Raw genomic sequence first — 16,850 nt, forward strand, 5'->3', positions numbered from 1 at the left:
ACTATGTGTGCCAATAACTGAGGGTTGCAGATATGAAGGTAAGACACATAAAATATACATTCACATAAAGTTTGGGTATGGTTGACGTCTTTTCCGGTTGGATGTTTCTGGGAAGAGGGGGAAACAGAGAGAAAATGGTGAAAGAAACAGGCCATGAAATTCATTTGCAATCCTTATCATAACACTGTTTCTACAGATGGGTCATAAATCAAATCCGCTGCTGTGACAATGCCCTCGCTCCTTAGACTCATTAAATTTGTGCTGTGCTTGCGCCGCGTCAGAATTCTAACACACCTGAATATCAAACCAATAATTATGATGACACCCAGAATACAAAGAAGAAATTTTCCTACAGTCATAATTATACTTTGCGCCCACTCTCCTAACCCTGAGAACTATTTGCGTGGGTTCAACCATGATACCCAGCCGGTCAGTTCATTACCCACAGCCGTCAAGGTAAGGTTGTGTTTCCTCCGGAACTCCCACTTTAACTGCAAGATCTCGTCCATCTTTTGATCGATGATCTCCGTGAGGTTGTCAGTGCTTTTCGTATATACGTACAGCACTTCACACCATATTGAGTTGCCAGAGTGGCACAGTACCCACCTGTCACAGCCGTAACATAATTAAGGACCATCCTGTGCTGGATCAGCTCCTTCTTGTAGGCTTGTAACTCCCTGCCCGTATACCTGTAGGTGTCATCATACATCTTAGTGATATTATCTATCAAGTTTTCTAGCGCATGGATATACCTATAGTTTATAGTTCCTCTGGCAGTACGGGTGATGTCTAATGCGAGAAGGAACTGAATCCCGGTGGATTCATGGATCAAATCGGAGGCTGCGTGCTCTGTCCTATCTATGAGGTGTCTCTTGATGATGTGTTCATAATGGGTATGAGTATAAGGAGTCTCAGCGTTGCGGTGAATGTCTTTCATTTTATCGTGCGTTATGGTCATGACCTCTGGTAGTACTCTCCCAATATAGCACAACCCTTTAGAGCTCGGAGTAAGCCACTTGTACGCTTTCCTCCCACATATGAAATATGCATCATCTGGGAGAACATAAGGGACAAAATGTTACAACACTATATCACATATCTTCCTTATAAAGAAACCAATCCCTAGTTCTCTCATTTGCTCAGTACAAGTTTTGGGCTGGATGATGTGGGCACAATACCCCTGCAATACCTTTCCAGCCCACATGGTTTTAATCCCACGTGTATACCTGTACCGAAAATACCTCCCACTTGTGGCTATCTAACGTACAAGTTCAGAGTTGATGGGAATATTATCAGCTCTGTGTGAAAAGGTCATTGTCAGGTTATTCCATGTCACCTCCCAATTTCCTGGTTTCTGGAAATTGGACACATTAAAACATAATAATGACCTATCTACATGGTACTGGTGGAGCTTCAAGCTAGGGGGCCTAGATATATTGAATTTCTTGTCCACCGGTCTCCCACCCCATAATTCGAGTACCTCATCTATCGTTAACGGATATGGCACTAATCCCGACTTACTCTGTCCTTGAGGTATCTGTGAGCACACCCAGCATTCAGTTTGGTATAAGACCATACCCACTAATGAGTGGTAATCACTCAAAGGATGTTGGCCAATGTCAATATTACTGTTTGACTGACATCTCTGGATGCACCCATCTTCGACTATGTTTTCGCAATTTCTACATATACAATATTCATCAGACAATAATGCTTCACAGTGCCTCCGAGCTCCGTGACTACCAGATCGCTTACTGATACCAGCCTTTACTAGAGTAATGTGCTGCTCCTGAGATCCTACAAATCCGTACTCGCCATCAGAACCCATTCCAGATCCTTGCTCAACATCTCTGGGACCCTCACAAAAACAGATTGTCCTGATCAAAAACAGAATCACCAGAAAAACCCGAAACAGTCTCTTGAGGTAGATCCATTTCGTTAAGGAACAAAAAGAAAAAATAACAAGGGAAATAAAAAGAAAAATGCAGTGGTGGGGGGGGGTGAAAAAAGAAAAATGGTATGACAACCGTCCTTGATTTTTGTTGTTCTCCGCGCTCAGGTTCCGTTCAACAGTCCTGCCTCTCAGCTTTCCCGGAACAAATTCTCTAGTGATACGAGGTTCTCTTCACCTTGCTCTTTGTCACGAGTTTTCTCCAGGTCAGCAACCTTCTTGCAGTGGGACGAGTGGACCCAAGTCTTTCTCTCTCGGCAACCTTTAGCGCTGTCGTGCTGGTCAACAAAACTTGATACAGTCCTTCCAGAGGCAGAACTCTGGGAGGCAATGGAGTCATCTGCCGCCGGGCTCCTGCTCTGAAGGGGGCACCTCTCCTCCCATTCTGTGACACCATTGAATTAAGTTAATTGATTTGATAGCTGCCGCTGTCTTTTCATTGGCCGACTTCCTCACTGGTCCCTGCACCTTACAAATCACACCCTCTTTATTATACTGAATATACACATTTTGGGTATGACTGCTAAGAAATGTGTGATTTCAAATAAAAGACAATTAAATGTATAAATACAGTGTATACATTTTTTATAGAACACTCCACACACACACACACACACACACACACACACACACACACACACACACACACACACACACACACACACACACTTATCTTAATATAGGAAATAGGGGGGCACCAATATACACACACACACACACACACACACACACACACACACACACACACACACACACACACACATTTATCTTAATATAGGAAATAGGGGGGCACCAATATTTATCTTGCCTACGGGCAACTGGGACGAACTTACGCCACTGGGTCCTTCCCACCTGTCTACGAGGCAACCTGAGCGTAAAAAATTTAGAATCATCACATAATCCCCAGGCTCAATGTCATGACAATTGCTGCTTGGTAGGTCAGGAATCGACAGTTTTAGATTCCTTTGCTGATTTCTCAATTGCTGGCTCATGCTAACCAAATATTGCACAGTTATTTCGTTATTGCACTTCAAATCATCCTGGGGGTTTATCATTACATGAGGTTGTCGACCAAAAAGAACTTCGAAGGGTGATAAGTTGGGTGATAAGTTAAGCGGTGACCTGGGAGTGGTTCTGATGCTGTACAACACTAATGGTAAGGCCTCTGGCCACAACAATTCAGTTTCAGCCATCACTTTGCTCAGCTTATTCTTAATAGTGCTGTTCATTCTCTCCACCTTCGCACTTGCCTGTGGCCGGTATGGAGTATGCAGCTTGCTATTAATACCCATCAGTTTGCACATGACCTGAAAAACTTCACCTGTAAAATGGGTACCCCTATCACTTTCAATCATTCTAGGGATACCATATCTGCACACAAATTCCTGCACGATTTACTTTGCAGTGAACACAGCAGTATTTGTGGCAGTGAGGAATGCTTCTACCCAGTTTGAAAAGACATCGGTACAAACTAACACATATTTCAAATTCCTACAGGGTGGTAACTGTATGAAGTCGATTTGTATTACCTGAATAGGTCCGTCTGTAGGAGGGATATGGGATAACTCTGTTGGTATTGCCTTACCAATATTCTTCCTCAAGCTAGTAAGACATGTCATTGCTTTCTTATCTGCATGAGAAGAGAACCCTGGTGCACTCCAGTAGGCTCTTACCAGTTTGCACATACCTTCCTTACCCAGATGAGTCAGACTGTGTGCCGCCTCAGCTAGACTTGGTAGATATGTTCTGGGGGCCACTGGCTTACCGTGTCCATCTGTCCAAAGTCATGAGGACTCCTGACCATATCCCTTCGCCTTCCAGACTGCCTTTTCCTGTAGGGAACACAAATTTTGCATTTCAATTAACTATTGCATGTTATCAGTTGTGTGAAGTAAAATCATCTCTGTATGAGAGAAGGGAAGAGAATGATGATAAAAAAAAAAGAAATTGTCGGGTTTGTGTTCACCAGCAGGCTGTCACACCATCATGCCTATCAGTGTCCGTACACAATCTCCCTTCACCAGTATTCCCATTCTCCACCGTTTGTGCATGACAAGGCACACTGCAGTAATACTGGTGCCAATATGCTGGTGAGATATACTGGATTCAGGCAGCACTCTGAATCTCTGATAAGGTATGTGGTGTATGACTTATAATCGAGTCCATGTATTGTACCCTCCTGTAGGTGAACGCAAGCGGTGAAAAAGAGACTTTGGATAAAAAACACATATGGGTTGATATTAGATAAGTTTTCAGAGGTAAAGAGAATTTTATAAAAATGACAACTGGATTGGGCACTACGGGGAATGACTCTCTACTTGGTCTACTCCCCTTAAAAATCTGTGTTTGTTGTATCACTACTGGGACTATCCGAGCCATCAATCCAGTGTCCTGTCCATCCTAAATTCATAGGGAACCCGATATTCTTGCGAGACAATTTCCTCTACCTGTGACGGGCGTGAATTTAGAACAGTGAAATGCAACTTTAGTCTTTGTGGGTGTCTAACATACTTTATGCTTCCTGGGTGTCTAACATACTTTGTGCTTCCTGAGCGGGAGCACACTATATGTATATCATATTTAACAAAGTTTCTGTTACGTTAGTCAGGGGTCACCTCTGATAAGGAAAGAAATAAAGGTTTAGCATCATAGAGGCCCCATCTTAACCCCAGCAAGTTTTGTGAAAGGGTAACGTTGTATTTATCTCGTTCTTCCCATTAGCCGAATTTGTGTCTTCTATATGGCTTTTGAATCCTTACTATGTGTCCCTTGGTCCCGTCTATGTGTTTAATAATGTAGCTCGTGTTCTGGTCTAGGGGGTCTATATTTACTATGTGTCCTATTACTCCTACAATCCCTTGCAAAATGCCCTTCCCTTTTGCAAAGATAACATTTTGTAGACCGTATCTTACCATCAGGGGTCAGTGGTTTAAGCTGGTGGGACTTCCCTGTAAGAGCCTGCATACTTGCCATCGTTGATATATTCCTTTCCTGCTCACTAGCAGACTCCCTGAGAGTATCTATTGTGACCTCTCTCCAATAAGGCAAATAATTCTGTATCCTGACTTTCAATGCCTTTTTGAGCCCGTCCATTAGCACAGAGACAGCCATCTCCTTGTAATTCGCATTGTTTCTTATGTCCGATACCCCAGTGTATCTAACCATTTCCTGCAGTGCTCTATGGAAATATTCAGATGTCAGTTCATTTTCTCTCTGTTTTATGGAGAAAATTTTATTCCACTGGATGACAATGGGGAAATACAATCCTAGTTGTATGTTAATTCGTTCCACGTTCTCCTGATTGGATTCGTCAGTCAGAAGATCGTCTGACTCTATTTTACACTCCATGATAAATTTGTGGGTGTCAATATTAGGGGGTAGGCACGCTTTCAAGAGTTTCCGCCAATCTTGGTTTGTAGGTTCATGGGCATTACCCAGATCCTTAATATACTTCTGACATCTAGCTAAATGCTTTCAGGGATCAGGGAATTCTGAAATGATTAACTGCATTTCTGATCTGGTCCACGGGCAATACATTGCATTATACCTTTTGAGGGTTACTCCCTGACTATCAGTCCTCCTATTGGGAGTTACTATTTCCAAGACAGGATGTAACCCAACCCTTCCATCCCTAGTTTGCTCACTGTGAGGTGTTATTGTCTCTGTGTAATGAACAGTCTCACACTTACCGGTGGCTGTGATCTCACCAGTCCTTTCAGTAGGAGACACCGTCACTGCTCTTATTAGTTGGGCCGAGCTCACCTCAGTTTCCTTCAAGGTGACAGCCTGGATGAGGGCTGAGAGTAGGGTGGATCCCTCATTTTCCTCTGACCTATGACCTTGGAGAGAACTTAAGACAGGGTACAATATACATGGGTTAGGGTTAATGCATTCTACATGACTATCCCCATCATTTGCCAATGCACCATTGAATGTAGCCATTTTCTCCCCTTCGACATGTGTCGGTAATGGGGTGCTTGTATTCACATTCCTGTCAGGTTTGGAACTGGCTGTGCGAGCCAGTTCCCTTTGCACCTCCCCCTCTTGTTTCCATATGTTTAAACAGTCGTTATGTCTGATCCTCTGTTTTCTAGATTCGATCAGACATATTCTAATACCTACATTCTGCAGTACCTCTGATTCAAAGCTGCTCACCCTAGGGAATGATGCCCTATCTTCAGCAGTCATATGTGCCCATTCATTGCAGAAAGCCTCCGTATGTGGACCATACTTCCCATACACAATAAACAGAGCTGACCCCCTGGGCCGCAATTCTCCAGCCTGAACCCTGGCTACCGAACGCCCCTCGCTTGTGCAATTGGATCCCATCACGGACTTTTTGCTTGCTAACGCAATCTCCAACTGCACAATCAAGGTGGCGGTGAAAGTCTTCCGAGCGTTTTCCACTTACTCCTACTCCGCTGATGCACCATGACTCACTCCAATAGTGAACACCGCATACCCAGTGAGGACCCTAACTGGTTTCTATTCACTGGAAGTTTTAGGATTAACTTACCTTTTCCAGTGAATATCTACCGTTGAAGATTTTCCTGAGAGAGACCAGCGAAAACTTCCCTTTTTGCTATACACAAATTACGCTTGCGTATGCTCTACACGGCGCTAATGATACCACGGTTTACGCAAAAGCTCGCAAAGGGGTATCAAGTTGCACCACGTATCGCACACCCAAATGCGCGGTCCAATCGCACAGCGTATAGGTACTTGTTACCTATCCGCCCTACGACCACTGGAGTCGAATCCACAAGCTGCGCTCCTCAGCCGGAGCGTAACACAAAACCTTTACTTCAATTCACAATTCTAAACTTCACAATGCACAATTCTATATCACGCTCCTCTGCAAATTTCCTCACAATTTGCGTATTTCTCTATTTGTATTAACGTAAGTCAGCCGCCTCACGCCACCGAGCCTCTGCTTAGTCAGTGTCACCACAGGATCCCGACTTCCGGGGTTCGACAACCGTTAACTCCTACTTTCACTCACTCAATTACACAGTGTTTATTCTTTTTCTGTACAGAAAAATATCACTCCCTTTGGTTGGCTACTTTACCCCAGAGTTAGTACAGTTTAAACAAAATATCAAGGTAACCTGCTTTTGAAATCAGATAGTTATGTGCTACAGTATTAAATGTAATCCCACCTTAAATTGAACAGCTATCGTGTAGTTATATCTTGCGCCCGCAACTCTACGCAACCTTGCGTAAACACGTGACTGTGCGTGCCTCTATGCCACGTGTGCGATCCTGCGCCACGTGCACGCTTCCTTATGCTGTCCTCACGTTCCATACCACGTGTACAAACGTGCGTTCGCAATTCACTTAAACCACACAATCTCGATAAATGTGAGCAATAAAACTACTATCGCTCACTAACACAACACACTCGTTCCGTACGCTTGCCGGAAGTCACCCCCAAAGGTGATCCTCTTTTGAGTGTAAACCTAAAATGTTTTAGACCGGAAACTGCGTTTTGTGTTTTACAATTACACCCTTAATACACTATTTCAAATATATACATAGCAAACAAATGTATCCGATTTCACACAGATCTAAAATGACTGTTAACTTATGGCAACAGAGGCCCTCATTCCGAGTTGTTCGCTCGCAATCTGCTTTTAGCAGCATTGCACACGCTAAGCCGCCACCTACTGGGAGTGAATCTTAGCTTAGCAGAATTGCGAACGAAAGATTCTCAAAATTGCGAATAGAAATTTCTTAGCAGTTTCTGAGTAGCTCGACACTTACTCTGCCACTGCGATCAGTTCAGTCAGTTTCGTTCCTGGTTTGACGTCACAAACACACCCAGCATTCGCCCAGACACTCCCCCGTTTCTCCAGCCACTCCCGCGTTTTTCCCAGAAACGGCAGCGTTTTTTCACACACACCCATAAAACGGTCAGTTTCCGCCCAGAAACACCCACTTCCTGTCAATCACACTCCGATCACCAGAACGAAGAAAAAACCTCGTAATGCCGTGAGTAAAATACCAAATTTCTTAGCAAATTTACTTGACGCAGCCATAGTGCGAACATTGCGCATGCGCAGTTAGCGGAAAATCGTACCGATGCGAAGAAAAATAACGAGCAAACAACTCGGAATAAGGGCCAATATGTGAGAGAGTATGCAAAGTATCAGTACGCTTTGTGTACGCTTTTCGCGCCAAAAATGTACACACAAATTTTACATGTTTTTTTTCCTGTGTCCTTCGGATTACAACAACAGCACCTCTAAGACTAGACAGAACAGACGTGATCTAACAGCACAAACTGGTTTTAGCACAATGCAAAGGTTAACATGCGTCTCCACCCTTTGCTGATAGATCAAAGTCTGTTATGGCCTGCAAGTCTGTGAGTGTGTGATGAACCGGAGGAGCCCCCAATTGTTAAAGCTGATTAACTTATAGGAAGAAAAGCAATACCTTAAATATATATCTGTTCATGCCGCTGCGACCACTAAGCGTGTGTGTGTGAAACCCCTAACAGATGCGTACATGTTGCGTAAGCACGCCGTCACGCTGTAAGCACGGAGTAGCTACACGTGAGGCGGAATACACTTTATAACCCCTCACAGGAAAGGAACACGACACCAATTGTATTTAAAATGTTGGGATCCGACCCACCAACAGTTATTTACTAAAAAAGGGGGTTACAATAATAATTACAATCATATAAGAGAAGAGGCTACAATCAATGGATACATACGTTTGTTTCACCTGCCCAACCCGGTCCTGGTCCTCAGTCAATCTGGGTAGATGACCTTCAGAGAATGTGACTGACCGGCCAGAAGGCTTGGCTTTTATACAGTATTCCAAAGAATGAAACAATAGAAAATGTATGCTCTTCCATTGGTCCGGGGGTGGGACATATCCTGTGCACTGGGGATCATTGGTCAGCTCAAGCGGTGGGCGATGGCTAAGTCTTGAGAAGTGATTACTGTTGTTTACATCTGAGTTCCTGCCCCAAGACCAGTTAAACCCACCACATTAATCATTCATAAATCCGGTATTACTAATAACTTATTGCTGCAATATGCGACAATATCCTCATACCCACCGGATTACTGTTTATGTGACCCTGAACAATATGATCCCACACATGATATGTTCATCCATTTCCATCCTTGAGATATACATATATATATACATACATACATACATACACACACACACACATATATATATATATATATATATATATATATATACACATACATACATTCCTGCTATTACAATTTGTTATGAAATATATATATATATTTCCATGAGTTTAGACTATTAATGTTATACCTCTGATATCTAAATGTCTGGTATGTAATTTGTCAGCTACAGTATTAAGTGATTTTGAAAGTTATTGTACAAGCAAGGCTTGTGTTTTGTGTAGGTAATTGTCTTCTTGTTTGTCCTGGCTTATAGTAAAACATTGACAGTCCAGTATCTGTTGTCTCAATGTACACTTTAAAACAATGGGGCAACCAAAGGTATTTACCTTCTTCATAGACCAGGGTCCATGTTCCATGATTACAAAGCTTTGCGTAAACAAGACAGTCTGATACATTCAAGGCACTGTTTGTGATTGAGTTTCTGGAAGAATCACCTTTCTATGCGTATGAGTGGTTTGATTAAATTTGTGTGTGCACTGTAACTTGCTATTGATGAATGTACAGACTGTGTGCGAGTTATACACTATATGGATAAAATATTGAATATGGCTTTTGTGGCTTTTTTGTGCGAATGCGTATGTTACCGTATTTACTCATACCACTTGCTAATACGCAGAGCTTCACGAGCCAATGTATGCAGCATCCAGGTTTGCGCACGCATGGCTGGTACGCAACCGCACAGAGGCCACTCTGAATGGTGTTTGCATGTGATACATGTGGCTATAATATTTTCTACTTCGACAATGCGTACTTATATATTACAATCTGGCAGGAACACCAGTGCCTCATAAGGTTTGCCTTTTAGTTCCATCATATTCGGTTTCAAGTCCTGCACTTTGGCCTAGCCACAATGTAGGGTTCACAAAGATCGTGCCACTGTAGTTACACCTATCATTCCCAGATCTGGGGGTGAAGGCTCTTTCTTACCTGGACTATCTAATGATCAACTCAAACTCTCATAGCTCGGCATTAGCTGCTGAATAGCTACTTTGCATAAAATTGCTGGGTGTTCATAATAATTTGCTCAATCAGTCTCTTATATGCCTGTTTCTGTGTAGCATTAGTCACTATTTCTCAGTCTGCCCTCAGTGCTACATACATCTGTTGCTTCTTTTACGCTGCCATATATTTGTCCCTCTCCCACAGGAGTCTCTCCTGAACATACCCTGGCTAAGTTCTATACCCAATTCACATGACATAAGGGAGACGCATCACCTTTCAAATGGACCATTGGAAGGTAGAACACATCAGTAATATGCCAGGCTTACCTTTGTGCAGGATTGCCCGTACCGGAGAATATAAAGGAGTATTCCATGAGAAAGGGTTGGCATATCCTGGACAGCTCAGCTGAGAATGTTTCCTGGTCTTCACTGCACATATTCATAAAACTTTACAGATTTTGCATCCAAAGATACCATTTTTGCATACCACAAGTCCTGATCATTCTCGCCCATGAGGATGGCTTTAGGACATCCACAATGGATGTTAGAGAAAATAAGATTGTTGTACGTGCGCTAAATCCTTTCTCCCATTCCATTGGGGAACACTGGACGCTTTCCTGTTACATTTCTTCCTTCGTGTCTCATATCTTATTCAGTTTCTTTAAATCTGGAACTGTTCCTGTTCAAGAACTTTGCTTTCTCCTTTACCTCTTATTCTGTACTCCTGTCCTGTCCTTTGATGCTTTGTTAGACAAAATTGAACTTCTCAGGCAGACAATAGGATATAAAGGGACTTGCGCAAATTGCAGATACATTTAAGGTGATCAAGCTCCTGTCCCCACACTCTGTACCCCTTGGTGATCCAGATTCCCTGTGGTCTGTGAGAAAAACGATTTCCCGGAAGTACAAAAATCCAGTTCTTTCTATTTCAGTAAATTCCACTTTTTGGGCAAATGTTTGATTGTGCATCATTTGTTTTCTCATTTTCATGTGTCTTCCTCTTACTATGATAGAGTTCTCTATCGCCTTGTCAGTCACGTCACCCTAACCCCATTTTATAGCATTCTCGTATAATTAATAATATAATATTATAGAAGACTTTTCCTGTATGTGGACGCTACAAATTCCCTCCCCATCTATATCTGCTCTATGGTCCTTCCCTACTTTATAAACTAGTACCTTCGTTTAATTTGAAGATTTTGAAATATGAAAGGTAATATGGTTTTTAAACCAAAATAAAGTTTATTCTATTTGAAAACTCACTGTCATGCACTCAACAAAAAGTTCCCCCCATACTATGATGGAATGTAAAATCATTTTAACACTCTCTTAACCAAACTGTCTTCAGGTAGTTTACTTATGTACTACAGGAACTTAAATTGTTAGATTTATGGGTCTATTTACTAAGCCTTGAATGGGGATAAAGTGGAGAGAGATAAAGTACCAGCCAATCAGCTCCTAACTGCCATGTCACAGGCTGGGTTTGAAAAATGACAGTTTGGCTGGTACTTTATCTCCGTCCACTTTATCTCCATCCAAGGTTTAGTAAATAGACCCCTTAGTGAGGCACAGCAGCAGCAGATTTGATTTATTTTAATTCATTGTTTTTTTAAATCCATTGTTTTGCCAGCTTGTTTCTGCTGGACCGCTATACTTATCTGGTCCAAACTAAAGACAGGGGGTGCTGAACAGAGAATGTGGGCTGTACAATAACTTTTATATTGTATTAAAATTTATCAGAAAAGATAACCACATGATGGAAACGGCATCTAATCCCACAAGCATAGGTGGCCAAACGTAATGTATTTATCAAAGCATTACATTGAAGAGAGATCAAGTACTAACCAATCAGCTCCTAACTGTCCTAACACAGCTAGTAAAATTACAGAAGCAGATTGGTTTGTATTTTATCTCTCTCCAAGCTTTGAGAAATCTCTGCCTTAATTCCAAACGTTTGGATTTATTCCAATCTACCTTGAGCTAAATAGCGTCTGCTAGATTGGGGACTGAGATGGAATGATTTATTTACACACAGCCCATGCTTGACTATGGGAGACTCCCAATTTTTGGGTACACCCACATCCCACTTGCTTCCTTGTGAAGTGGACACAATGGGAGTAAATTACTGGAATTGTGGTGCCGTATCGAAGGGAAGGGCTTAATGACACAAATCACTTAATTTTAATCCCACTTCTCCCTCCCCGGTGGACCTGCCAATCACAGTGCTTTGTCGTTGTGTGGGTGGGGCCTAATTACATGACCATTCAGCTCCGCCCACTGAAGTGACCAGCAGCATTTTGTCTCTGGGCTTCTCGGGGAGGAGACAGAGAAAGCCGGCAACTATAACCCAGTCAGTAGTGCCCATCAGCTTCCATCAATATTATCCAAATGCCCCATAATGAGCCACTGGATACCATTGTCAGCCAATTGCTGCAGTATGGCAGTGATGGGACCAGCACTTAGCACGGTTGAGTCAACCATGAATGGATCTTCAGGAAGGAATGGAGCTAGAAGGAATGATGTCTCCTGTCCTTTTCCTCTAAGGTTAGCCGCCTTACCTGGTTCACACGTTGGGATAAAGGAGATGGAGGCCCTGTGGCAACGACAAGTAATATTACTAATGAGAAGCAAAACAGCACTTTTGCCACGACTGATCCCTCGGATGGAACGGGCAGCAGTTCAATAGGTATGTTATTTATGGCCTAAAATATAAATAACGAATAAGTATATCCCTACTAACATATACAATGAAACATATGTTGAATCGATTGACTTGACACAGGCTATGTGTTTTCCCATAGTGCCCACTCACATTCCCATTTTTTAGGTACTGGTGTACAAACTCCAATGTGCGTGAGCGGCTCAGAACCTGACACACAAAGTTGGTGTCACCGGGGTTTATTTACTAAGCAGCGGCTCATAAAAGCCAGCGCTTCCTTGCATGTTTAAGTCCGAAATGTAAAATTTAAAAGGGCAATATAATTTTAATAGCAAACCTTGGGGTGTTTTGCCATCACCAGCCTTTATGCATACCATTGGGTGTGGTATAGAGGATCTACAGTAATTAGATCGACCCCATATGGTCAACTTGCATGAGGTTGACAGGGTTAAAAGGTTGACAGGGTCAACAGGTCGACATGGAAAAGGTAGACCGTAGAAAAGGTTTACAGGTACAAAAGTGCGACAGGGTCAAAAGGTTAACCAAAAATGTCGACACGATTTTTAAAAGTTTTTGGGTGTTATTTTCTAGATATTTGACCACAACTATTGCAAACGTATATCCCGCCCTCGGGCTGGCTTCACTCGCCATGCTTCAGGCAAGGGGTTCTCGATCCGCTACTGCTGTGCTCGGCACATGTTACTATTCCCAATCATAGTCCATGTGGATGGTAAATCAAGCAAAAGTTTAAAAATATGGGAAACCCCCCCAAAAAACTTGTATCAACCATATGTGTCGACCTTAAGCACTATTGACGTTTTGACCCTGTCGACCTAATGCATATCGACCTGTCGACTTTCTAGCTAGACACTGTCTAGCTTTACATTGAAACCCCATACTATCACAGAACACTTTATATCTGATTCATTATCACAAGCCATCATAACGGGGGATGGCAAATATTCATCCATGGCAAAATATTCCTACACAAAGACCTATTCACAAAGCCAGAAGTAAAGATTTAGTTTGGCCCTGACGATACTCTATGAAGCTGCACACATTGCCCACTTCAAGGTCTGGGTGAGAAATGGAACCATGGTTACATAACTACGTTGTTTGGGTGGGTTCCCGGGGAACCGAACCCGCTCATCCTTAGTTAAGATGAACCGATACTCAGCTCTCATGGCAGGATGTAGATACAGTATTTAGTGAAGATGTTTAGATATGTCAAATGTAACAAAGTAAAGAAACTTGGCGTTCAGGAAACCTTACATGCAACAGCTAATCGTTGTGTTCCTCTAGACCAACGTTCTGTGCTACATATTTACTAATGACTCTCTTACAGATGAAGTGTCCTGTACTGTCCGACTGAAGAAGGCCATACTCTGGTTATGTGGGATGGAAAAGAGAAGCGAAGGGGAAGAGGAACAATGCCCTGTCCCACTACAGTCACCTGATATTCTGCTGTATGAGCGCCCTGTAGTGTCACACATCCTGAACATCAACCTCATCCTGTGCACAAGTGTAGGCATTTTCCTATGGGGTTACTTTGGCTAGGCTTAAATCACGCTATATTTCCTTATGGCACATGTACTTGCTGGACGGGGGACCCCATGACTCTTACATCGCTTAAATTACCTTATTTTGGACAAAAGATTAAAGTTGTCCTGCTGAGCAATGTGTTCAGACAACCTTCCTCTGTTACAGAAAGTTGGGTCAAATGTAAAGTAACTAAATGATGTTCTCTGTAAGGGCCATACGCAGACATGAAGATCCCCTGGGAGTATAAGGCTGGTGATATGGCATGGCCCCTTGTGATTTATCTAACATTGTGTACACGTTACTTTATCTAACACGTGTACTGTACATCTACAGTGTGTTATCAGATTGCTTTAACTAAAACACCCGGTTACTATAAGTCCACATCTGCTGTATTCGTCACCAATTTATGAAAATGGCATTTCCCTTATTTGGAGATTCGAAATACAGTATAAAGTATTAAATTAAAATCTCAAAACTCAATGTCTATTTTATTGCTTATTGTAAAAAAAAGCATATATCTATATACTGTATATATATGTCTGTGTGTGTGTATATATATATATATATATATATATATATATAAAATAAAAAGAAGAAAAGCGCCTCCTAGTGCAATATGCAATTTCTTAAAGTGACTTGTGCTCTGTATTCAGGTGTATAAAAACGTACTGCAATGTGAAGGCAAAAAAACCCTAATATTTACCTGACAGACAAGGAAGCAGGACAGACCAGGAGAGGGATCCTTATTTTAAAGGATTTGAGAAACTAGTGGGATTTCTCTAATTCTTTTTTTTCTGCAAAATCGGCTGAGAAAACAGATTTGGAAAAATAGAGAAATATATCGCAGAGGGCAACCCTTTGGGCAGCCACCTAGCCGAATACAGGATAGGAGGTTGTGAACACTAATCTGGAAAACTAGAACCTTTGAAAAAGAAAAAAACTTTCCTGAGGGAAAATCTACAGGTAGCTACATATTACAGGATAGGCGGTACCAGATAAAGATACTGTCCAGCCACTTACTAATGTGAACAAAAGATTAACCAAGGAGACCACACCATTGACAGTCAACTGACTATTGTCTTGATAGTATATACTAAAGACACCCCTGATGAAGTCATAGATGACGAAACACGATGGATGATATAGTATTTGGATCCTTAAAGGAAAGGAAAAAGTTGTCTATCAAGTACCTACAGAAAAACTCAATTGTATCTATGTATTGTCTTACTGCAATAGGTTTTAGTAGAAATTATTTTACAAATATTTTAAGGAGGAATTTTTAATAAATGTATGTATACTTTGGAAAAGAAAAGACTGATGCCATTTCACTTATCTACTAGATTGGTATAAGAGGTGCATTATTCTACATATAACTGATATAAAGTATAAAGGGCATCAATCTTTAGAAATTTACAAGTATTAGGCGCACCCCAAAGAAACAACCTTTATATATATATATATATATATATATATATATATAAAAGTATAGATAAAAAGCTGCGCATTTAAACACACTTTCCTTTAATATATTCGTCCATTATTAATGTCCTGCATCCCGTTATTTCTGATGTATGCTGCCGCTTCCTCCGTTGTGAATCAGAGCCACTGATTCCAATAAGCATGTAACGAAAGAAAGGTGGAGGGCGCAGGTATAAGTAAAAGGTTTACAATTCCATTTATTAAGAAACAATGCTCACATATATCTCAGCTTTAATTGGTAAACTCAATCCTCCATACAACGGCCAAGCCTCGGAGCCGCTCACTCCCGTACTTGCTCGTACGTTAGATCTCAAGAGTCGCGGGTGCCGCTTGTTGTTTCACCGGGACCCAGACACAGTTCCAGCAATGCGTCTCTCGCTCCACAGGCCACGCCCAACGCGTTTCGTCGATGGACTTCAACAGGGGGTGTGGCTATGGTCCGTCTCACCATTAATTTATACCTCATCAAACACCTGTACTCCATAATCAACTAATACAATCTACATGGATTTAAATCATCACAGCTCTCATATCTATTACAGCTATATCTAAAAATTAAAATAACATAATTTAAGAGACTCATATACAAAATGATCTCTCCAAAATAGCACATATATACAAACACAGATTTAAACAACTTTAAAACTCATTTGTAAACCATACATAGTTACTTAAATAGCTACCACATATCAGTAATTTATAATAGTAACCAATCTTGGTACCTATACACAATGACTACCGCATATTGATCACTATACTGATAGCCAGCATTGGGACTTTTAACACATCATACGTTGATACAATATAACCTGAAAAAATAGAAAGTGCAATAATGAATCATTCAGAGAACGAGAAAGAACCAGAAAGCAGCAATCCTAAAGAGGAATTCCAATTCAAACCCTATTTACATTTAACCCCACATAATCTCAATACCAATATCTGCACCCGTGTTACCCGTAAAAAATCGCACTCTGGTGGGGCAAAGGAATCAATGATCCAACTACAATGCCACACAGAACGGATTCCCCGGGCCGCACCTAATGCAGAAAAGGTGTAATGTCATAATTTTCATTTATCCCTAATGGACTAATTGTTTCTAATGC

The 16,850-nt window shown here is 41.7% G+C and overlaps 1 protein-coding gene across 1 annotated transcript in view; it reads left to right on the top strand.

Moving 5' to 3' along the window:
* Positions 1 to 14,707, top strand: part of SLC5A11 (solute carrier family 5 member 11) — a 61,618-nt gene extending 46,911 nt beyond the window's left edge. Inside the window, exons 14-15 of the mRNA XM_063932426.1 lie at positions 12,612 to 12,753; positions 14,072 to 14,707. Coding sequence (XP_063788496.1) covers positions 12,612 to 12,753; positions 14,072 to 14,283 — 354 coding nt within the window. The 3' untranslated portion in view covers positions 14,284 to 14,707. The remainder of the gene's footprint in view (positions 1 to 12,611; positions 12,754 to 14,071) is intronic.
* Positions 14,708 to 16,850: the final 2,143 nt, after the last annotated feature.

Source organism: Pseudophryne corroboree, chromosome 7 (genome assembly GCF_028390025.1).
Source record: "Pseudophryne corroboree isolate aPseCor3 chromosome 7, aPseCor3.hap2, whole genome shotgun sequence".
Lineage (NCBI taxonomy): Eukaryota > Metazoa > Chordata > Amphibia > Anura > Myobatrachidae > Pseudophryne > Pseudophryne corroboree.